General features: G+C 47.8%; 1 protein-coding gene across 1 annotated transcript in view; it reads left to right on the plus strand.

The window, feature by feature from the left end:
• Positions 1-25182, plus strand: part of LOC119396824 (LHFPL tetraspan subfamily member 3 protein) — a 153382-nt gene that overhangs the window by 121497 nt on the left and 6703 nt on the right. Inside the window, exon 2 of the mRNA XM_037664160.2 lies at positions 20783-21028. Coding sequence (XP_037520088.1) covers positions 20783-21028 — 246 coding nt within the window. The remainder of the gene's footprint in view (positions 1-20782; positions 21029-25182) is intronic.

A 25182-nucleotide genomic window follows, 5' to 3' on the forward strand; every position in this document is an offset into this window, starting at 1 on the left:
TGTGGTGAAACGCCCACAAAGAACGTCGCATTATCGCGTTCTCAGCGCTGAATGCAATGCAGGGTCCAGTTTTAAATCAGATCTCTCGGGGACTTTCCGGTTCCATGGACTGTCCCTCGTACGCATACGGAGTGTGTTTCTCGGACGCACCTTGACAGTTTTGCTTTCCGCTGGCTATAGGACGGTTGGAGTGTCCGAGTAGTGGGGAGACCTCGCCTTTTATGAGAATGGCTTTCAGCCAAAGCGTGCTGAAACACTTTGTCAGCAGTTAGTTAATGCGTTACCAAGGTCCCGTTCATTTCCTTCATTTGATCTTGGGCTTATCATTTCTTTTACAGTTACCACTTGCTCTGCAGGCACGCTGAACGTTGCTGTCGTAAGCTGACCAATCATGCAACTGCAAACACGCGCAGGTGCCTTTACAGAATACGCGTCTTAAGCAGAATTCCTCTTCCTTTTCTTTTTTTTTTCTTCTATATTTTCCTGTGCAGTTCCATGAGCAAGTAGGTGCTCAACGCATCGTAATGACTTCATAACATTCTTAATGAAGGAATCCACTTCTATTCATACGGTCGTGTAAATGCCTTAGCGCTTTGGAGATGCCGTCGTTCAACGTACCGGAATACGAGGTACAGCACTGATGAGTATGTTGCTGCATTATTCAATGTTCAGACGTGGTTCTGTCTTCAGGAGTTATATGTTATATGTCCGCCAGAATACCAACAACGCCTACAAACGCGCGAGACGCGACTGAGTTACTGTGTACCCCAAGGGATGTTTGTCAAAACGAACACTCAGTAGCTTATGAGATGTCACGAAACATGGGCTCCTTGGCAGTTTGCACCAGCGAGAAAGCAACATCACTACATCTAAATTACTTCTCCTTGCTTCTTACTAGTTTCGCAGTTAGGGCACGCTAATGATCGGTTACGCAATACGCCATTAAAGGCCCTCGCTAGAATAAAAAGAACAGCACAGGCGAGCGTTAAGTGAGATAGTGTCTAGTTCCTTCAACTCCACTTAAGCCTACACCACAAAATGAGGACATGCAGGCAAACACAATGAGGCTTTCTCGTAAGACGATCGAAAGGCACTGCCGTAACGAAACAACCCGGTACGGCCACAACCATCACAGATTAAGGTCAGATGGATAGTTATACGATTCCCTGGTTACCCGTGCTCGTCGATCTGAGACCGATCGGCAGCGAGTTGTGGTCATCCCGCGATGACGATGGACGCATCAATGCAGGTTGCAAGCGAGCGGTAACAGGGGGTGTGTATATACGAAGCCGGAAGAGACTGTGTACCCAGCCTCGTGGTTACGGAAGAGACCGATTATTAGAGGACCGAGACGACAAACGGGCGCACCATTTCGCCCCAGCGGGAACAGGATGCAACTTCGCATGCGCAGTTATACAGGAGGCGTTTCGCTCCGCAGCGCGACCACCTCACCGGCCTTTATTCATGAAGAAACTGAGCCAAGAGGGAGTGGCCCGTTATTTATTTTTTTTTTTTTGTAGAGTAAGGGCCAGTCTTATCAGACGCCGCGGTAGCGCTCAGGTGTACTGAGTCGATGGTTTAAGTCAATCGGTCCTGCCTCCAACTTATGGCAAGCTTCTAACACACACACCCACCGCGCAACGGGAGTGTAATACACACGTAGTTCTTAAGTTATGCACGAAGCCTTCGACGCGACGCCGTGAGCTTATCCTTATAATCGATGCGTGCGGAAAGTCCTGGCGCTTCCGCGCTACCGTTAGGAGTGCCGTCCGTAATTTCAGGCGCCGGTATACGGGTGACGTCATGACCAAGTGGGCGCGTGTACACTGAACGCAGGAGAGCTGTGGTATATAGTGCGTGTTGTGTGCAGAGGGTGTATGTGGTGCCAGCACAGTTATGGCTATTATTAACAATTACACGGGCTTCGCTGAAACGCACGTGCACGGTACAATATTGAACGATGAACAGGACTTGTTTTCCTCGTCCGTTCCTATACATATGCTGTCAGCGCGCTTATCGATGCCATATTAAATTTCGCTGAGCACTCGCGGGCGCTCGAGAAGCGAGAGTTTGGGTTCTGTGTCAAGTGCCAGCAATCCGTTGCACGCGTAAATGGCTTGCCGGAAAACATATCATCGTTACGTCAACCACGCTTTGGTCGCCACTACGTTATAGACGCGTGTTTAGCTGTGATGTAACGTGCATACGACACCGCGTATAATTGCGTAAAACCATTTACAAGGTGAATCTCAGAACCGCCGCCGTAATAGTTCGGAGAACTGGATAACGATAACGGTTATCGCATACAGCGGCTATTACATCGGATTTGCCAAGCACGGACTGCCCACGCCTTCAGCCCTTTCACGAAAAGTCTCCGACTCAGCAGAGGGAAGTTAATCCGACTGGACAACTACGCGGTGCGCTGACGCAAGAGGTTCTTGCCATATTGAATTCTGACGCGCCCGTAAACGCACGCACACAGGCATATCTTTGCGTCCGTGCTTTCAAGTGCGCGAACATGACGCACATTATCATGCTAGTGTCGTGAGAGTTCATGACTATGACGCGCTCGTTCTTGTATTGTTGTGACCATGAAGCCTTGTTTGTTTCTTTACAGTTTTGTGATTTCGTAATAAACTTTGAGCGTATTGTAATTTCCTCACTTCGCTGCCTTTTTTCTTTCTAACTCCCTGAGACTAGCTCATATTTTCAGACGTCCGATCCTTTATTAGTCGAAATGTCTCACCCATTGCAGCTACTAAAGAAGAGGAAGAGAACGTACTGGCTGCGTGGTACGTAACACTTAAATTTCATCTTTAATTGGCAATTATATTCTGTAGTTATCCTATTCTTAATATGTATGAAAGGAAGAAAGGGAATGGATCAAGGGCTCTTTTTCTTTGTTACACACAAGCTAATAAAACCAACAGGAAATGAAGCCAGGAAGAGTGTAGGAGACGTTATTTGTGGTATTTTAACTGTGTGTACTAACGAAGATATAAACGTAAAGAAAATGAAGTGGGCGAAAAGGCAACTGGCCGCCGGTAGGGACCGAGCCCACAGCCTTATTTTATAGAACCACCCAACTCTTGGCCAATCGCCCACAGTGATTGTTAGCCACGGTTGACTCTATAGGGGAACAAGCGGTGTGAGCTTGGTCATCCGCTCACTCGTCTGACAGGTGTTCAGTCGCGGGAAGCAAACAAATGACGTACGCCTCCAGCTTCGATTGGCTGCCGTGACTCCAGGCCATTTATACTCGACCGATCAAGCGAAGCGTGAAATGCCCATTGCCGGACGTCGTGCGGATGAAAAGGAGGAGGAGGAGGTACGTGCGATTGCGTACACACGCCAGCGTGTTGTGCACGTCAGGTGCGGCGTTTGTGAGCAAAGGAAATGCGCATGAAGCGGTCGACGCGAAGCGTGAGAAGGCCAGTGGGTAATCCTCCATCGCACTTCATCGCACAACTGTCAGGGATTCGTTTAAGCTGCGGCAGTACGTACTCTACGGAGTTTGGGTGTGGCCCGCATGCTATTGCGGAAGACTATTATTGTGGGCTCACGCGAAACTGGCATGCTGATTTCATCTCTCGGTTGTTTAAATTGCGAGAAAGTGAACGGGTGTTCATATCGGGAAAGTAAATGACGAACCACACGATTTGAACGGCTTGGCGTGCAATTGAAATCAGTGCATGCCTGTGTTTATGAACGCGGAAACGTGCTCCGATACTTAAGTTGACTATAGCCCGCATCGCACGCGCTTTATTGAGCCCCGCGTTCACGGTGCTGAAATACTTTATTGACACCTCATTGGTAGATGTTTGCTGTGGGCCATCAAGCTCCACAACACTGAAGTCTCTTGGCGAAATCGAAATAACCTCCAGCTGACTCTCGGAATCAGAACCGGAAACAGCTACGTCCCACCCTTCAAGTTACTGGCTGATTTATTGAGACTATAGCAAAGTTTGAAGTGTCTGGGTCCACCACTTCAAGTCTGTGTGGCCCGCTGAACGGCTGGATCTGCTGGCCAGGCCTAGAGTTGATTTTTTTTTCTCAAAGCCTGAAATTTAAAACCGTGATGTAACCGCTATAAGTTATAACCGTGATGTCACAGGGCGACGCCAGGTGAAGAGTAAACTTTTTACTCGCAATTTCCCGCTGATTTGCCGCATTGATGCTGTGCATTGAATATTTGTTTATTGTACTCGTTAATTAGGATAGTGTACTCACTCAGTCATTCTTTTGTGTAATAGATCCACAACAAGCCATATCGGTTACAGACGCAGATAGTATTACAGTTATATTGCATACGTTCGAGCGACGACGACGATGATGATCATGATAATGACCATATAAGAGTGATATTTCTTGTTGTGGTTGTGGTGGTGGCGGTCCAGAGAATGCACTGCACACGACAGGGCCATCTTTCGTTTCAGAGAACGAGATTTCCCTATTGGACCATTCTACATGCCACAGAGCCACCCTGCTCGATTTTCACTTCGTTTCGAAACATTCTGCGCAATAAAAGAAAAGGATAGAAGAAAATAAAGACAAAAACAGAAAAAAAGCGAGAAACGCCGTGCTGCGGAGCGTTTTTCAGCTATCGCCCAGGTCATTAGCGACTTTCGCCTGCCTGTTGTTCCGCTTCTAGCGGCGCTCGTTTCCGCAGCTATCAGTCTTGTGACACGACTCTCATTGTCTGTCCACTCGACAGCTAGCGGGTGGTCACAGCCTAACCGGGCTAACATATCCTGCCTGATACGCCGAACACCCATTCCTTCCTTCCCTTTCGCTGCCCTCCCCTTCTTAATGGTCGTACATTCGGCACGAGCTTTATGGGCGACCAATATATTAAAACACGGCGCGCCATTGTTCTTCGGGAAGGAAGCAGAGATCGGCGATACACAGACGGCCGACTGCGCGGCCGGCCGCCGCCAAGGCCGGCACACACATCAGGCCAGCCTCCTCTTTCGGAAGTGTTTAGGGTCCTTGCCGGTGATGCACCGGCCTCCATTTGCAAGTATAGGCCGGCCGGCCCCTTGTGAGCGAGGGCTGACCTCTCAATGGTGGCGCGTTCCTCGCGCTTGAATGCTAAAGGAAGGCGAGTTTTTCCGGCCAACGAGAAAATGTGCAAATGTCACTGCCAGCATAGCAGGCAGACAGTAATGCGGGACGGAAGAACGCAGGCACGGCCTGTGAAGTGCTGGATCAACTGTGCGAACAACAGAAAAGGACGAAGAAAATGACGACGTACACCATCGTATTTAACAGCAAAGCTAAGTGGTGGGAAAGTGTGGTGTTGTGGTAGGGGGGGAGGGGACACTTGCTGAAAGCCTTGACTATTTTAGAAAAACACATTTTCATTATTCATTTTCGGTGAAACACTCCCCTTCATCAGAATTTCGGGCGGAGGGGGGGCAGGGCCCGAGCACATGCTTAGAAGATTCTAGATGCGGGAGGCACGTGAACGAAACCGTGAAAGACACCGTGGATAAGTGAATTGGCATTGTCTACATGGGCTCGGCACGCATATGTGCGCAAAAATGTTGGAGCTCACTCAAATTCACCCAAGAAACATTTTGCTCTGAGGGCTCACTCGGACTCGGGCTCACCAAAATTTTTCTCACCCGGACTTACTCGGACTTAGAATCACTAAATGTTTCTTCAATCGAATTCACTCAGGCTCAAACTTGTCAACATATTACTCAGCCGGACTCACACAGACTCAGACTCACGACTTGACATGAGTCTGAATGAGTCGACTGATGAGTCCGTTCGCGTAAAATTAGCTCTTCGATCATGATGTCATTCTTCTTTACCGCCAATATCTCACATTATCAGGGCTCTACGATATGCCTTTTGATCTTGTACCTTCATATACGAGTTATCATCATATATATTATATCACAATTATCATATACCGATCCAGTAAGCGCATTTTTGTGAAATACGCGACTCAAACAAGATATTATTATCGAGAACTTCCCATGAAAGAGTTTTCGGGGGGGAGGTCATGGCACCCCTTCCCCTCACTTACTTATTGAGGTTGCGCATGAATGCTACCGTACTGAGGTATGTTTGAGTAGACTTGACTATAAAGGTAAGCCAATATAAGGCTGATAGTAATGCTGAGGATGAGTAGATAGGACCATAAGTCGGCAACAATAGGTGGAGCTCACTCGCCCTCACTCAAGAAATGTATTTTGCGCTTAGGGTTCACTCAAATTCAGCTATATTTTCCTCAACTGGACTCACTCGGACTCAAACTCACCAAAATATTACTCACCAGGACTCACGGCCTGGTCTGAGTCGACTCATGAGTCAGTTTGGGCGGTGCTTGGGCGGTGATTTTTCTTGTTTTCCTTTTTCATTCTTTTACCATGCAAACTTAACATAGCCACGGCCGCTCCATAGCCCTGTGTCACACCCAAAGCCCTAACGGAAGACGCCAAGCATGAAATGGACGGTACTTGCTCACTTAACGAATGGCAACCTGACTTTCGTGTACGAGTAAGTGAATCCATTTAGTCTGGCGTTTCCATTTATTGATTTCCATATAGTCTGGCGTTTAGTCCGCACTGGTGTTGCTGCAGCAGTTCTGTCTGTCCGTACTGGGGCAAACTAAAGGTGATGTTCAGCGCACCTTCGCTCCGGGTACAGCAACGCCGAAAGCTGACGATGTCCATTTTCGTGCTCTTCAAGACGGACGTGCACGCGAGTGACCACTAGTTACATGCTTGTGTCAGTGTGTATCAGACTGAACGAACGTCGTCTAACGCATTTCACGTGCACATTACTCGATATAAAACGGAAGCGTCTGTCACATGTTCGCCATTAACAACATCGTAAGACGTTGACTTCGGTTAATGTACCTCGCACCTAATTTTATGCTCCTTTGTAAGTACAAACCGACAATGTTGAGCTTTGCGGTTGAATATCAGACCGCGATTGAGCCCATTCGTCGTTTCTTCGACATTCACGCTCTTGCGCGAGCCCCACATCTCATAGCTGATTGCTTCTCGTCAGTGCGAAAGAAAAGCCTTGTGAGGCCCAGATTTCCGCCTCTAATTCACGCGGGTACTTATCGCGGGCGACCTGACAGGCGCGTATCTCAATCCGCAGCGTTTTCGCAAGAAAACCTACCGGGCGGCTTAGCTGATGGAAGGTGTGAGTCTCTCCATCAGATGACTACAATACTTCGCGTTGATCGTCGTCTATATAGACTACGGTGTCCTTACTCCCGCTTCGCAAGTGGCTGCCACGCAGCCATTGCGTTGCGCGCGCCAAGGTGGACCTTGAGCGAATGATGAATGCCCCCATCGTTGTCCCGGAATGACGAGAGAAGGGCTCTCAGAACCGGAGTTGAGCAGGAGACGATCACAATAGAGAAAAACCGTGACGCGATATCTAGCATGCACGCGTCGCGGCCGGAGAGACCCCTCGAGTTGCCCCGGCATGCCAGGCGGCCCGGTGCGTTTAAAAAGCGTTGCAATCTGCGTAGGAAGCGGGCCAGCCAGCCGTCCACCTGGTCGGCCAACGGCGAAAGGTTGGTGGCAAGTGAGGAGAGAAAGCCCTCTGATTGCTCAGGCATTGTTCGGCCAGGACTTCTCAAGGATAGCGGGGTCTCGTTGTTGTGCTGCTCTTCACCACGGAGCCGTCTTGCCGGACTCGCATGGCCCTCCCAAGACTGTAGATCTGGGCCGTCGGATAGATATGAACAAGTGAGGCGATCTTTCGCGTTCAAACTGTGCGGCGGTGATCGCAGGTCGTGTTCAGGTCTTGAGCCCTCGGACACGATCTCGGAAGTTGACAATCACGATACACCTCGAGGGATGCGTGCACATGTGCCTGTAGTGATGATTTTGATGCACGCCGGCGACGACCGAATGCTTTAGGACCGAAGGAACGACGCGCAGTCGTAACCGGTACAGACGTTCTGAGAATGCGAAATGAGGCACAGCTAACGTTACGTTAAAATACGGGGCGTGGAAACACGGACACAAGGGAGAAGTATAGGACAACGCAAACGCTCCGTATTTTAACATGAATCCCTACCAACTAGCTCAGCTATACTGTTATACTACTAACGTGTTGCATCAAACTTCTGAAAGTCTTTACTGATATTGATGCAAAATCTTATTCACCGCATCTCTGTCATTAAAATTACATTACACTGAGCAAGATACAAACCCTAATTGTGATATAAATTATTTTTTTTCATATTTAATAAAAAGATACATTTAGTTGTTACAAATATAAAATCCAAGACTACCAATCCAAGACTGAAATTCAATCCAATCCAAGACTGAAAACGCTGCCGCCGCCGCGTATTGAAGAAGTTTTTGACGTTATTTGCGGAAAATGACTGAAGATGAAAACCAGCGTAGGAAACAACGGACACATCAAAATAAGTCCTGACGCCTTCTTTGCCGGTTTTCACCTTTAATGACGTACCAAATGGTCCAACTCTCGATATTGTTTGTGGAACTGTGCGCAGAGGACACGGTCGCTTTTAATTTTCTTCTTTGTTTTCTTTCTTTTTTTAGAGGTCTTTATTTATTACCTTGAATATCGAGCACCACAAGGTTTATTTTTACAGTCACTGTCACGCCTGTCGGCCTTCGTAGAGGGCTCCAGCCTACAACGATCAGATCTACCGAGCAATGCGGACCCCCGCTATGTAACTGATCATCTCGAAGAAACGCAGTGCAAGCCGCTGTTTTCTTTTTTTTCTCTCTATATACGGCGCCGGGACGAGTGTGCTCGGATCGCGATCGACTTCTGATACGAGGTTAATAGCGGATCTCCGTGTCCACGATGACTTTGGCGAACATCCCAGCCGACCCTAATGGGCTCGCCTGAGAACGAAGCCACGTGACCAGTGTATCCACCTGCGTTGGTAACAGGGACCAGTCGTAAAGCCCATACGATTGCAGTCTTTTCTAGCCGATGCGCTCATTTATTGCGGCCACGGAGGGATCTTTGATGTTATACAATGGCCGTATACAGCAATGAGAACGATTTAGAACGACCGCGCTTGCCATTTAAACATCGTAATACTGTAGTAATCTGCCGTGATGCAAGAAAGCGCCGAGAAAAAACTCGAATTTGGCTTCGCCGCGCCAGCGCGTTCCTACTTATGATGTTGAGATAAGCGCACGAGCCTTGTCGACCGTCAATTAGGAACACGGTGCACACAATGCGAGGGTAGATTCCGCGGAAGCTATCACGTTTATCTGAAAACGGACTCTGCTGTGATGGGGCAAGTACAGCGTCTTACGCTGAGCAAGGCTATGTGAGGTTACTGCAGGTCCATTCACATATCCGTGATTGCTTTCCTGCTGTATGTCAAGGACATTATTCTCAGAGGTCCAAAAAGTTACTTACGAGAATGTTCCGTTCGTACGATGTATTAGGGAGAAAGAGAGGGAGAAAGATAAAGATAAGAAGTGGAGGTTAACCAGTGGAAGTCTCCGGTTTGCTACCCTGCATTTGGGAAGGGAAAGGGGGTGCAAAAGAATGAAAGGGAAGAACCGTAGGACAACACTACAATAAGGCTTGCTAGTGTTGAAGCTTTGGCTAGTTGGTTCATGCTTGTAACCAGGGCTTAAAGTCAGGGGGGGGGGGCGGTATCCTCCCCATTCTTCAAGGAGAGGATCCCCCCCCCCCTCAGCTGGTCAACTTCAGCAGAACAGCACCCATTCGACAAGTGCCGTAGTTGGTTTTTTTGGCAGTGGTACCTTGTGTGGGGGAATTGTAGCTCTCCAATTTTATTAAAATGATTTAGTCGCGATTGCTGGGTTTATGTGGCGCAACCAAAATGGCAAAACCGGTATCGTCGTACTTCTGCATACATGTCCTTGAGCCTGCACATGACGGGTCACGGCCCTGTTCGACTAAGCTTCTTGGCTCAGCACACTGTTTGACACGAGCGTTAAGCTACATGCTCGTAAATTAGTTCGAAGGTTCACATTGGTCTCTTTACGTTACCAGTCAATTTTCACTCGTTTGATTGTGCATTAAGTGTCTGGTGTTATACCAAAGACGCATGCATTTTGTCGAAATCTTGAGGTAAGTAGGCGTGGAAATGAAAGATAGCGTTGTCGTGCCTCAGGTTCTCGATGTAGCGAGTAAATTAATGGTCTGCGTTGCAGATTGGTTATTTCCTTCCAACTCGCATATCTCTAACCCTTACCATCCTGAGTTATTTTTGAAACAGCCTTTCCAAAATGCCAATTTTAAACTGATTGACTGAATCGGGACATTATATAAACGCCCGAAGAACACTCGGAGTAATACAGTAAAAGGGCGTTAATTCCAACTCGAAGGATACTGCAAATTGCTCGAATTAAGCGGAGTTTGAATTAGCGGGCGTCACTGCTAGAACGGCAGAAACCAATGAAGCCACATGCGGACTCGTTATTGCGAATTAGGCGCCACTTATTTCGTGGAGCTCTAACAGCGAAAACAGTTCATGGAGCTCAGCGAAAAGAATTAATTGATCAGTCAGTTATACGCCAGAAACAAGCACCGACATGCATTCACGTCAGAAGTGGGCCTTAATGTGGATGTATATGACGCTATTCATGCTCCGAAGCAATATTATTTGGATGCTAGAGTTAACGCAATCAAAATTAAAAGCAATCAGTAATTTGCATTTGCTTGCGCTTCTGTTGTGACCCCATGAGCATCGTTTGCAGCTTGCCCAGGAGCTCCAAGGCAGCGTCCGAATTGTCATCTGCCGAGAAATGCTGCGGTTTGGGTGTTTTGTATCTCTAGTAAATTTTGTTTGGTTTGGTTTTGCAAAACACTTTGATCAATATGGGCCGACTTCTACGAGGAGCGCTGAAAACAAGGGGCTCCCAGTTCGAATTAACAAGCTTTTGCTGAATTGTTATTTGTGCAACATTCATAAGCTCCTGTTTAATTTAATTCGAGAGACAGTTTGCCTCACCACAGAAAACACATACATACATACATACATACATACATACATACATACATTATGTGTGTGTCTATATATATATATATATATATATATATATATATATATATATATATATATATATATATATATATATATATATATATTACTGCTCTGTGAGGGCCCCCCCTCCCCTCCAATGAAGGGAGACTTTAAGCCCTGCTTGTAACAGGAAAAACAGCGCAAAATTCTGACAGGACAGAAGACGAAGGGGCGACAACAGCGCTATTGCGTCTTGTGTCCTGTCAGAATTTCGTGCTGTTTTTCCCCTGTTACAAGCCACTACAATGTCATGACTATAGCACCGCCCAAGTACGACACACCAAAATTATCTGTGAACAGTCACATTTTGTGGTTCAGACCGGTTTCTGAAAAGAAACTGCAACAGCACCCTCAAAGCGGTTCGCGTTGAAGGCCGGGTAGGCAGTGTCCTAGGATTTTTTTTTTTTCTGTGAAGGGCGATTGTCTACTGGCGTAGTGCTGCTGGAGAGGGCTGCTCTTTCGGAGTTGAAGCGGTTCGCACTAACGGAGAAGCTGCGCGATTGTTTCGCTGCACCCGCATAGTTCACATCACGCGGGCTATCAGTCACTCCAATATAAATGAATAAGCCTTTGATAAGGCCACTCCGATGCCACAGATGGTCCAGTAGGGTAGAATATTATGGAAGTGATGTACAGCGTCATAACATTCAATGCTATTAAAATAATTACTTCCAGTGTTACTTCAGCGTTACTTCCAGTGTTACAAGCATTCAGACTTGATTATATGTTCATAATCAACTTCTGAACGTTAGAATTGTTATACAAGTTTTGAAGCAGCAATAAAGACGTCATGAATGATGAAAAGAAAGCAGTTACGAAGAAACTGCGCTGCCTTCTATGCCGTTTCAAAAGCGTTCACAAATATCGGAGCCTTCCACGACAAATCGACCCGTTAGAACGAGTACAAAGAAGTGACTTAAGATCACTTGATATCATTTTTTTTTCAGTTTCATTATGAACATTACTCCGCTATGCATTAGCCGACTTAGCTCAGGCCTTATATTCTCACATGACGAAACGAAGCCGTGTGGGGCTGTGTCGTGGAGCAACGCAAGACGGCATAATCACGTCCCGAAATCAGCAGCGCTCTTGGACTTCGGCGTCCGTTGCCTCCGTTCCCACGCTGCGTGCACGTCCTTCCCGTCTTGTGTCGTGGCTAAACTGGCCACCCATTAGTCCGAGACACCGCCCTAATAAGAAGAAAGGAAAAAGCTGCAGAAAGCTGGCTGTAGTGTTGTACTTAACCCGAGCACTGTGGCAGCGGTATGACTGCATTTGCGCTAACCGAAGCGTCACAGTAATTATACATGCTTTCATGCATTGCATTAACGAGAGCTGAACATAACTGGAGGGTTTTTCTCAACCTGAAATCAGTTGAATTGAAACAGATTGGACAGGTGTGCACATAGCATTACTACTCTACTAAATGCACTTATTGCTCATCGACAACTACCCGCCATGGTGGTCTAGTGGTTATGGCGCTCGACTGCTAACCCGAAGGTTGCGGGATCGAATCCCGGCCGCGGCGACCGCATTTTTGATAAGGCGAAAATGCTCGAGGACCGTGTATTATAGATTTAGGTGCACGTTAAAGAAGCCTAGGTGGTCGAAATTTCCGGAGCCCTCCACAACGACGTCCCTCATAATCATATCGTGGTTTTGGGGCTTTGAACCCCAACAATTATTATTATTGCTAATCGGCAAGGATACTTTGCGGAGATGGATAGTGCTTTCGTTTATGAAGTGCTTGCTTTGCACTACCAATATATGGAAGGCAGGAACGCTCCTCCTCCTATGGAACCTTCTGCGTACTTTGTGGGGACGCATTTCAATAGCCGTGCAGATGCATACACGATCAATCGGAGGTTACCCTCAAGCTTTTAACAATATACAAATTGTACTGCAGGCAACGAAACGCCACGGCATGCACCGCTGTTGCAAACAGTGTAGTCGTGCAGTGTGTCCTGCAGTCTGTTTTTTTTTTTCCTGAGAAAATAAAATGATTTGATTGCAGAAAGATACACGGGTATTACGAAACTGGCCGCCCCAGTTTTGAAGATGCATTTAAGCAAGCGAGTCTATAATCACTTTCCACATTATCATTTACAAATATAAGGAAGCGTATTCGTGACTATCACGCAATATATGTCAATTCTATAATATGACATCTTCATGGCTCAGTTCGTGCAGGCCGTTAAACTCTGTGCGTGAATGGATACTGTAAACAAACAAAAGAACGACAATGTACACACGGCACTTTGTGTGTGTATTGTATTCTTTTTTTTTTTGCCGGATTTTATGCCCGCTATCATTGTTATCTTATGTAAGCGGAGCTTATGTAAGCTGAGGCGAATAAAATTCCACCGAACATCCTTATCTTTAGTTCTCCCCCACATCACTTTATAAGCACCACTTGAATAGGGCGTCGCTTAATAGCCCAGAGAAGGTGTGGTCATGGGAAAGTCAGTGACTCGGAAGCCCAGCATCCGCACAAAACTAACATCTCTAACTCACAATGACAACCATATCTTAACGAGACAGAGCGCTGCACTGCACAGTCAATACAGCCTTGCTCTGGTTGTCCTCTATTTCCGCTGTGAATCGGCGCTGTTTCTTGGGACTAATCTCTGCAAGCAGGTCTTTTGCACGAGGTGTTCTCCTCTACCTGTCGTTATTGCCCCCAATTAAAGGGCACTCGGGCTAATTTGCGTTACCCCGCAAGACGCGTTCTCTCGCGTTTCTCTGTCAAGGACTCATCGTGCACACTTCGCGTCTGGCTTGGCCTGCTGCACCTGTCGGGGAACACGTTTGTCCTCCAGCCGGCTATATGCCGGCGCTGTTTCTCACAGCATGCTCCGATACAGACGCTGATCCTGCGCTCTGTAAACGAGGTGATCATACCCTTCATGTCAATATCACATTTGTTCCTTCGGCTGACTAGCTAAGGCTTGACAACTCTAAAATGCCATAGTTCTGAACGCATCTTTCATTCCACCAGTTATAAGTAAATCTCGGTCTTTATTCACAATGTCATCTTAAAGTTCTAATTATTCGCAAGAAAAAAAATTTGCAGTGGCTTAGCTCGGCTATGCCAGGATATAGGTAGCGTTAGCAAAAGTTCAGCTGATTATTCTTAGCTTTCCAAATTGTCTAGGATTATTAGCCTTCTTCTGTTCACTCTTCGTACGCTGAACCGCTAATTGCCAGGCAACTACTTCGGGATCCGGTGAGATAAGCTTCTCGGCTCTTCTGCGCCGTTGAGCAGCATTTTCGCTCTCCTTCTCCAAGGCGTTACACCTGCAAACGCCAGTCAGAGGCGCTATCAAGCGACTCCAGCGCAGTGGCAGACGGCGACTGCACAGCAATGGCGAATAGCTGCGCGCGCGCCGGCGCCAGTGTGTCTGCCATGGCTACGACGTCACTCCTCTCGAATGCGCAGACCAGCAGCGGCGAGTCGCGCGCGGCGGTTGCGGAGTCTGCGCGCGCGCCGGCGCCAGCGTGTCTGCCGCGGCTACGACGCCAAACCTCCCGAACGCGCAGACCAGCAGCGGCGAGTCGCGCGCGGCGGGGTGGCGGAGAGCGCGTGAGATGCCGGCTCCGGTGAGCCAGCTGTGTGACATCACTGATTCTCGCGCATGCGCAGCACGGCTCATGAGGATCCACGCGAAATCGGCTCCGGCTAGGCTAGTGTAGCTAACGCTACAAAAATTGGAGGCAACCCTAATCCTTGTTTTAGGTGTCTGGCAGTGACACTCGCACGCCGGCGTTCGTGTGCCTTGGTGTATTTCTTGGGTTAAACTTGTGTTTCGTCGCGCTGTCGAAACGGATCTCAGAGGCCACGTGGAAAGAAGCGCGTGGTTGAGATCTGCGCCGCCAGGTGCCGCCATGACCCCAGCTGCTCACAAGAAAATAGTCTGCTCTTTCAATGAACTCATTTAGTTAATTTTCATGAATTATCCTGACATTGCATTGACCCTAAGTAAACTTATACTCTGATATCATACGTATCCAATGCAGCTTTTAACCTGAGCCAGAACCATCGATTTCCTACCAGTTGTATTATTTATAAGGCTTTTTTCTTTCTGTGTGTTCGGAAAACCGGAAATAAGTGCTTCACCGGAAGTGCTTGGAAGAGAAACAAGAGTCACTCGGTACTCGCGCAACTAAATAAAGTCCACCAATCATAATATGCTGATAGAGAACGTCTTTATCAGCATGACAGAGACGTTGACTGGTGTAAGAGAACGCTTCTGTCAGCAGTGATATACAACGCTTCTAAAGAACGTGCTATATCTCGAGAAACCGGTAGCGACGCAAATGTGTATAAGCACGGCCTTCGGGAATTGTTTCGCAAATATTGGATGTGGACATAGAACTTGCTATACAAGGCCTCCGAAACGCTGCGCGTCGAACAAACACATTTACAAGCGCACGCGTTGTACTGTGAACCATTCTTAACACGATTAAACAAGTCGTTTAATGTACACATATTTTCTGGGTTCTTTAAGGCAAACAATGAAAATGCGCGCGCTCAGTGGTGATTACAAGGCCGCCAACAGCTCGAACACGAAGCGCACCAAGCTCGCACCGTTCACCACGAGCGCTCGCGTTGCTTTATATTAAAGATCGCTGTCCCTCAAGTCCGGCACAACCGTACACAGAAACGTACGATGGGCGTCGAATGTATGCAGGCGTACGTCGCTTCTATTCTCAGCGAGAAGTACGCCTTCGTTCTCACGTACGAGCTCGTCCGTTTCAGTGACAAGCGAAGGCTTCACCGCCGGCGCGCTTCGTGTGCCGGAGGCGGGCTGTCACCGTTTCCAAGACGTGCCGTTGAAGGTTTATTCTTGTGCCTCGAAAAGTACATCTGCGGATAGCACGCTCTCAAAAGAAAAAGTGCGACGGATGACGAAATGAACGAAGAAAGAAATAAATAAATGGCAATCTTCCCCACTCTGCAGGTTATCACTGCTGAGCACTATACGCCGGATAGAGTACGCGATACCTTGTACAACTCATCCGGGTGAGGAAGGGCTTGTCATCGCTAACGAGGTGTACACGACAGCAGCCGTACATATATATACGTATACCTGTTTCCTCCAAGTTTGAACAGACGCGAAGGTGACACCACTGACAATCTTCAATCTGACAATACGCTTTTTTTTTTATAGGTTCACGGAAACTGTTGTCTCGTGGTCACACTCTCCCTATATATAAACACCGTGCATTCGAAAGTCGCAACAAGATTGGAGTGATCCAAACCGGAAAGGCGAGTCGCGTCTGATGCTTTTTTTTTCTCCGGCTTTAAACTCGTTTGTCGTTATCCGACGCTGGCTTACTCGCGCATAAAATCTTAACAAAGATCAGGGGCGCGAAACCGTATTTTGTTTTCCTGTTTTGTTTACGGCTTGCACGGTCGGTCCTTCATACCTGATGTCTTGAGGAAAAATCTTTCTCACTTCAGGCAGTAAGTGGATGCGGAGGTCTGTCCGTTGTTGTGTTTGTGTTGGCTTTCTGGAATTTCGGAAGTGGCACTCGTCCTGAGTAAATGGACGTGACCACTTCCGGTTGAGCAGTGCAGTCGGGGAAGTGCTATTTTTTTTTTAGCATCTTAGCCCCACCGGCCTTTGACATCATTTTCCTAGGCCTAAATTTTAAACCTAGCGGCTCAGTTGCTTTTTTGATAGCTTGTTTTTTTTTTCTTCTAGTCGGTGCCTTTTTTCATGCGTTGCTTTGCGACAATATCTTCCGCGTAACACTAGTAGTACAACTATGGCCAGGGGCGTAGCCAAGGGGGGGGGGGGTTCAAACCCCCCCGAAAATTTTCAATTTTGCTTGCGTATATATACACGCACACATACAAACGCACGCACGAACACACAAAAAGTATGGTTGACCCCCCCCCCCCGAAAAAAATTTCTGGCTACGCCCCTGACTATGGCTATTTCTCGAAAAAAAATTGACAGGTGGAAAAGCGGGTTGTTTACGAATAAAACATCGCAAGATGGGTCTAGAAATAACAGAGACGATTTCGAGTGTACTGCGTACTGCACATATTGAGGGGGGAAAGCTGTCCCCAAAGCAACGATGTTATGGGTACAGCGGCTTAGAACGAAAGGTGTGCGATTTATAGAACTATGTATTCCACTGTGGAAGAGCTCTGTGTAGCTATCCATAGATGATACAGTAAAATATTGGAATGCTGTGTGTTCAGAACAAATGGAGATCTATAGTTTAACTACGGTAGAGCGGTAATCTGTCCCTAAGAAACATGCGCTTAGAATTAAAAAAACTACCTAAACGATTCAGCGCACTACGGGCTAGTATATGGCTATGCGAGAGCATTTAAGCTTTATATTTTTTATTTCTTTATCAATGGTGCAGGCGCGACAAAGCACGCTTCCTAATGACCACGTCTCGTAGATTGACCGCGTACGTTTTCTGCCACAAAGAGTCCAGATGTCCGGCTGCTATTCCAATCGTCACGTGATCACGTGAAGAAAGTCTACGATCGCAACGCGCTGAGAAAAACAATCTCAGTGAATGCTCTCCGTCGCTGTGCGCATAAAACATTATAAACAGGCCCTTTCTTCGGTACACTTTTCTAGAGGGCCAAAGCATTGGACAATTCGTGTTCATTGGACTTCCTTGTAATGCGCGACCCTTTGTCTCACGCAGTTTAATTGATCGAGGTTCCGCAACAAGGTTCCGCGTGAAGGCTCCACCGAACTGAAAACTACCGCGTGACTGCATGGCGGGAAATTGCACAGAAGCGTCGCCCAGCTCTCGCTATGTCCCGCTCTCACAATGATCAATCTTGAACGTGGCGTCAATGTGAAGCTAACCACGCGTCTCTAGGTGGCCGGTGGGCGTGACTGTACTCGGTGGCTCGCACAACTGTGGCGCGTAACGCTTTAATCCGTCTTTGAAGTTAATCTGCATAACTTTTATCGCTGGCTAATCCTCCTAACTGCCGTTTATCTCTCGTGGCGGTGAATACCCTGCGCTAAACGCTTTGCCAGTGGACTATATAAGCGACGCGTTCACTGCTTCGGTTGCGACGTCCTTTGGGGTGTCCGTAACACTTTCTGAAAAGGTGTCGCGGTGTGGCGGCCCTCGCCAACGCCAAAACATTCATCAAGTTTGGTTGACAAGAGCACACACGCTCGTGATGCGGGAGGGAGCTCCAAGATCAATTTCCGGGCTGGCACACGGCCGTGGCTGGCAATCATTCGAGAGGAAGGAGGAAGTGCAGCCTTCAGTGAAGTCACAGAAAGAGGGGGAAAAGACGCCGCTTCGATGATGGATCTCTTGGAAAAAAAGGTGCGGCCGGTCGGAGTATACGTCCGCTGGCATCCCGCTTGCCTATATTCACTCACGCCTTCGGATCGCGTGCGAAGAGCGTAACCCTCTCTAGTGAGATCCGTTTTTCCCGTTCGTGCATGCGACGGATCCCGATATCTGTGGCATAGCGTCGCGTGCGACTAATTCATTCGTTGTATCTTTTCTTTCCTTTCTTTATTTTCAATCTCGAGATGCCAGCCTCCGCTCGACCGCAATCAGATCGAGTCCTCTTGTCTTGGGACTTCCGCGACGGAGGATATAGCGGACGCTTCTTTCTCTATAGCCGGCGTTTTCTACCTAATGGATTTCCTTGTTAGCCGTGCGTTCGAACGTATTGTCTGAAAGCAAGATGCGCAAGCCTCCTTTGAAGTATGCATGCATGGGCGGAAGCGACGCGATGCAGGTTGGGAAGACAGGTGCCCCTTTTAAGCGCTATCAGCGCCGGAAGTTTATCTGACGTGCGAGGCCCGTAAACAAAATTCGGAACCGTATTCGGCGAAGCTTTTTATACGCCATGGAGATTTGCCTAAGGACGGGCACCGGCTGATGTAGGTAGCGTATTAGCGGTCCGTCGTATAGCGTGCCTCGTGGCTCTAGGCTCGCGAGCTGCGCGTTGGCTTCGTCTTTGCGGCGTCCGCATGACTAAAAGAGAGAGAGAATTAAAATTTATTGTCTGACCAGGCACGCGTTCTCTTCGCCCAGAGGTGGGTGACTTCCTTATTACAGGTAGAAAAAAATGTTGTTCGCTTGATATAAAGTGCACGGCAAAATAGTCACACCGGATAGCTCTCGCCTTAGGCGTATGCGTAAGGGACCCTGTGTTTTTTGCCTCATACGCATGACGCAACTCGACCAGCTCCATTTTTGCCGCATCATGTCAACGAAAATCCCCTCCTTGCTCTCTTATCCATTCTGCTGTCTTCCTGTCTCCTGCCGACTGTATTCCTGGCTAACGCAACAGATAACCGACATTCGCATCGGTTATACAACTCTGATAATCATATAATTATCAGACGACGGGCTCACTACAAACACACATGCGGTCCTGATCAGGGCATACTGGCGCCAATAAAAAAAAAATAAAAGTGCGTGTACTGGTATACACTAAACATGTCTATTAGTGCGTGCGAAATGTCACGCTGAGTCGACGCCTAATGATCCACCACAAGCTTTCGTGACTGTTTAGTTTCCTGCTCCACATGTTACATCCCCAAACAAAACCGCAGCCATCTAAGCTCGAGCAAATACAAGACCAGCGTCTATACTATGTATACCTGTCACAAACCGTTCACGAGCGCGTCCCTGTGAAAAGGAAACATCGACGTTCATTTCCCCGTCTCAGATATAGATGTAGCATCCCCGCCTTCCAACCCTCCTGGCGGCAGCCAACAATATACTTGTCGCCCGCGACAGTCCCGCGGCGATGTCCCCTTAACGAACAAACGCTAAATGTCTCTGTTTCTCGTTCTTTCAGCTACGGACGTGCGGTTTAAATATAGAGGAGTCATCCGGGCGAACTACAAACGGACATGTCAGCCATGCAGGAAGTTCGTTAGTAGCTGTGTACGCGCGTCTCGCCTCTAATCCCAGCGCGCAAACGGAATAGAGGAAGCCGCATGCGCACCCTGATATCTTTCCTGGAGCGTCAACTTGTGCCGGTGGTGCTGCAGCGCCCGTCCCACGGTCGCTTCATCATGCTGTGTACGCGCGGCGCCGATCGTAATCGCCGCGGGATTTGTCCGGTCCACTGCGCAGCGAGCTGATCCGCCGCCTTTAATGGACATGCACAGAACAAGAGCACCCGGCTCGAAGTTATTACCTAATGATGATTGAGCTCCAAGCGTGGTTATTAACGCGCTCTGGTGGCCGTAATGAATTTAAAGCGACAACAACGAGGTAAGGGCAGCGCGTTAGACAGCGAGAGTGCACTGCACTCTGATGGTTAAAAGCTTTACTTTTGTTTGTAGTGATCTGTATATGCAAATTAGTTTTCTCTCTTCACGAGTGTTTAATTTTTTGAAAGCCGCCACTTATATATGGGCTGGGCGTATATAATATCTAATTACCGTTTTCCGCCTCATAGGACAATAACTAGGTTATACAGATTATATTGCAAAAGCGTCTAGTTACCGCCACTTTGGGCTGTTATATATCGTTGCAATTTTCCATCTGTAAAAATTTACAGCACCTTCAACTAACGCTAAGAGGAGCACAGGTGAAAGTGCATGCTTTCATGAGACGCTCATTAAATTACGCTCACTTTCTCAGCCAATGGCATTGCCCAACATCTCAGCGTGAAAGTCCTACATGTAAGCGTTTCGTAAATCCTTGACACCTCGAATGCGTTTCACCGCTTTTCCATTTCTCCATGCAGTTGTGATGAACAACGTTGTGCTTTTCTCAATGCTGCAGCTGTGTGCATGGTGATCGGAGTGCTGACCTTCCCGGCCGGCTGGGACGTGTCCGTGGTGCGCGACGTGTGCGGTCCCGAGGCCGGCGACTACGACCCGGGCCAGTGCGGCATCCGCTGGGCCTACATCCTCGCTGTCATCGGCGTCGCCGATTGCGTCGTCCTGGCGGCGCTCGCCTTCGTGCTGGGCACGCGATACGTCAAGCTGCTACCCGACCAGTACATCTCGAACGGATCCGTCTACAAGGGTATACAAGAATGCTGTTGGATAACCTTACTATATACGGAGTTTGTTCGGAAAGTAGTAGGGCATTTTTTTTAATTGTTGACAATTTTCATACATCGACTTAATAGTTTTCAAAATATGCCCCTTCTGCGTCAGCACGGCGTTTCTAGCGACTCTGCCAGTCATTTAAGGCTCCCTGGAACGCAGAAACCGGAATGCTCTTCAGCTCCCTCGTTACGGCCTCTTGAATGGCCTGGACCGAGACGTGGTGCCGTCCTTTCATGACCCTTGACAGTCGGGTAAAGAGGAAAATGTCTTAAAGAGCGACACCTAAGCTCTAGGGTGGCTGGGGAAGCTGTGTAATGCCATGTTTGGTCAGGAAGTGCATGACTGAGAAGGCGATGTGGCTCGGCGCGCATTCGTGACCTTTTGCCGTTGAAGGGCGTCCTGGCCTGCTCTCTTTCCTCTCGGAACAATTTGTGCCGCTCAAGAACACTTGGTCGACCCATGGCATCATTCCCATAAGTAGTTTTGATCATGTCATGGTTCACACTCGCAGTTTTACCCAGTTTGACGTAAATATTCACCGCGTAACGTTGCTCTAACAAACGATTCATTGCGGAAATGACAAGGCACCCTGAAAGATGTTCACATTAAACTCGATCTACACTCCGTGAAGGCTATAGGACACGACTGGAGACTGGGGCGATGGTAGCTAAAACCCTCCCACCACCACCGGCACCACCCAACCGTGCATCGCAGTGACATCTCTCTCGTTCACCACATTTTGGTGGGGAGAAAATCAGTGCTCCTACTTCCCGGATAACTCTAAATCTCTTGTAGGTTCAGAGATACGATCGCTAACCTTCTCGGTGAAACCTCTACAGCTTCAATGTGCGAACAGTGCTCTTAACGGCGTTCTCCATGGCAGCATTCACATGACAGCCAGACAGTCGTGTGAACGCTGTCGTGCAGCTCCTTGTGCGCGTGTGAACATTTTGCGCATTCACATCTTCGGTTATGTTCTCTCTGTTGTTTTCACATTTCCCCTCCTCCCGGTGCGAGGCATAAGCGACAGGGCATTTACTTCTACCCCTCTCTCTCCCGTATAGCTTGCTTTGTGACTGGCACTGTTTGAAAGCAAGTCACACATGTGGCTTGCGCATTGTACGCCGGCATTAGAGACACGCATAATATCTTTACACCTGCCCCATGTTCTTCATTCTGTATTATGTTTCATTCTGAATTGACACGTCAGACACGCGCAAACGAATGAGTGCACACGCATGCAAGTGTAAAAATTAGTTTCCCCGGCTCACCCACACTACTATATTTCTGCAGTATCGTCCTGTCAATCGCTGATAATCATCTGCCGAGAGACTTGCGAAGAAAGGCCCCAAAAACATATCGAGGGCAGCATGTCGCCAGCGGCGAAGGGAAACGCTTCGCTGCCTTAGCTCGTTGGTTGGCAGGTAAAAAAAGAAAAGAAATACGTGTAAGGTCCCTCGGCGATTCACCCAAAACGTCTGTGAAGCGAAGCGTTTCGAGAGCGACCCAAAGAAGACGATGGCCCACGCGACGCGCGCTGTTGGTTCCCGACGCCACCAGTCGCCGCAAGCATGATGTGCGTTTCCGCATGACGGACTATATTCATTCGTGTGCCACTGCCCACATATAACTGTTTCGTTTATCTCTTTCGATCTCGTTATTTTGGCCGTAGTTTTTGGGGGAGAAGACTGCCCTCCAGCTCGGCGAAATTAGCATGTGGCGCCCAAAAACTAACCACGTTGGGCAGTGACCGCTAGCCGCCGATAAGAACGACGCATTAGCTGCGGTCAGCCTCCAAGAAAGTGGATATGCGAATTGGGCAAACTGAGGAACACAACTCGAAGAGTCCAGTCCACTCTTCGTGCAACGGCAGTAATGTGTGCACTGGGGCGTTCCGTTCCTTCAAATATTGCGGGCCTGTACGATTGCTCCTGACGCATTTATTATAAGTGGCCCTTTTTCGGCTACTGTTTTCAGCTACTAGGGAGTTTTAGCTTGTAACGTATACTTCTTTACGTTACCGTCACCGGATTACGTTTACCGTTTTACCGGAACTCGAGTTTTAGTAAAGTTTTTTAGCTGCCCAAACGTAAACCTTTACGTACGTACGTAAACCCTTACGTTTGCGCAAACCACTAAATGGTGATGATAACTGCATTTAAACTGCATTTAAGCTACATTTAATTTAGATAATATTGAATTACGCCGCGGAAAAATCATAAGAGAGGTTTTTAGCGTGTGCAGTATCCCGGTATAAACGAAAAGGTGTAGCAATACCGGGTCACCGGACGATGGTGTCGCCATCTTGTGACGCTTCGTGCAACCACAATCATGAACACGTTTGTTTTCGCTTAGTGTTCTTGAGGGGGCAAAATGATTAAAAAGACAACTCATTCGTAATTATGCCGCTGCAAGGCATTTACATTGGAAGTAGAACGCCCGATGTTTCTGCAATAACAATTTTGTGCTTGCCTGGTACACCATGGCCCCGCTAGATGGCGCCACCTATCCAGCCTGTCAGCGTCTTTAGGCCTCTCACGTTTGCGGATTCGGTATTCTAGGTCGCTCTAGCCTCGGTAATCCGGCTGAAATAAGGTGATCGTAAGTGGCACTCGCACTTCGGCTTATTTTGACTCGGCGGCTGGAGTCTCCGCGAAGCGGATATCGCGAGTAGCCACGAACGAAGGTGGATTTGCGAGATATGGCCGTAAACGTAAAGCCTATCCAGCGAGTAGTTTACGTTCCGTAAACCTTTACGTTCCGTAAAGGTTCGCGCATGCGCAGATTCCATCCGGTATCCGGTAACACGGTAACGTAAAGAAGTATACGTTACAAGCTAAAACTCCCTACTGTTTTGGGACGTTAAACTCCAACAATTGTTATTACTATTAAACTAGTTCTGCATGATACGCAGGAGTATAGTTTACCGATGTAATCACTGAATCGACTTGGTAGCACACAGCTTATCCTCAAATAGCTGCAGGAAACCTGCAGCTGTTCTATAGTTCCCAAAATCAGTCACGGTGTGAAAGCGAAAAAGTGGTTTTCTTGTCGCCTTGGTTTCACGTTCTACAAGCACAAGTTGTGTCCTCCCGCGGCGGCCGCTTTCCGATGGAGGCGAAATGCTAGAGGCCCGTGTACTGTGCGATGTTAGTACACGTTAAAAAAATCACAGCATATCCACGGAGTGAATGATGATGAGTGGGCGAAGCTGCGGAGGTTCATCGGTAAACCGTGAATCTTCCGTGAATTCTGCCCAGTACATCATCACCGACGTGAGATCGGGCGCGTTTATACTAAAGGTTCGATGAGTTATGACGACTTGCAGCTCACTTTAATTTTACATGTACGCTGTGAATTTTCATTGTTTAGAAAACCATTGCTTTAGAAAAATCTGGCGTCTTTCGTTAAGCAGCTGGCGTCTTTTCGTTTTGCTTTAGAAACATCTGGCGTTCTTTCGTTTTGCTTTTAGAAAACATCTGGCGTCTTTCGTTGGTTTATTTCATCAATCAACGGCGTTTTGAACAAAATTTTTATTGTTTAATCACGCACAGGAGAAATCTCACCAGGCACTACCTTGGAGGTAAACAATGGTTGCTAATGGGAATGAGAGACAGAAGAAGTCGGCTTTTAGCTAACACTTACACTTCTACTTCTACTAACGTTTCCTACTGGAACATGCCAATGGCTGCTAATGGGGAATGAGAGACAGAAGAATTCGGCTTTTAGTTAACGCGCACGCTGCGAATTTTTTTATTGTTCAACAACGCACAGGCAAAATCTCCCACCGGCACCACCTTGGAGGTCAAGATCTGGTACTAGCGTTACGACTGGTTACGCACTACGACTACGACAACTACGAGGGACGAACGGGTGCCGCTTTAAGGAGCTTCGCCCCTAAAAACACCAGATGGTCGACATTTCCGGAGCCCTCCACTACGGCGTCGCTCAATCATATCATGGCTTTGGGACGTTAAGCCCCAGATATTATTATTATTATTATTATTATTAATGTTGTGTCCTCTCCCCTACTACACACTGTTATCTCCGTAAGCCTAGTACGAAATTACGCGAAGCACGGGGAAGGTTCTCATGTGAAGGCTTACAATCGCCTACTGCAAGCCGGCC

Source organism: Rhipicephalus sanguineus, chromosome 6, assembly GCF_013339695.2.
Source record: "Rhipicephalus sanguineus isolate Rsan-2018 chromosome 6, BIME_Rsan_1.4, whole genome shotgun sequence".
Lineage (NCBI taxonomy): Eukaryota > Metazoa > Arthropoda > Arachnida > Ixodida > Ixodidae > Rhipicephalus > Rhipicephalus sanguineus.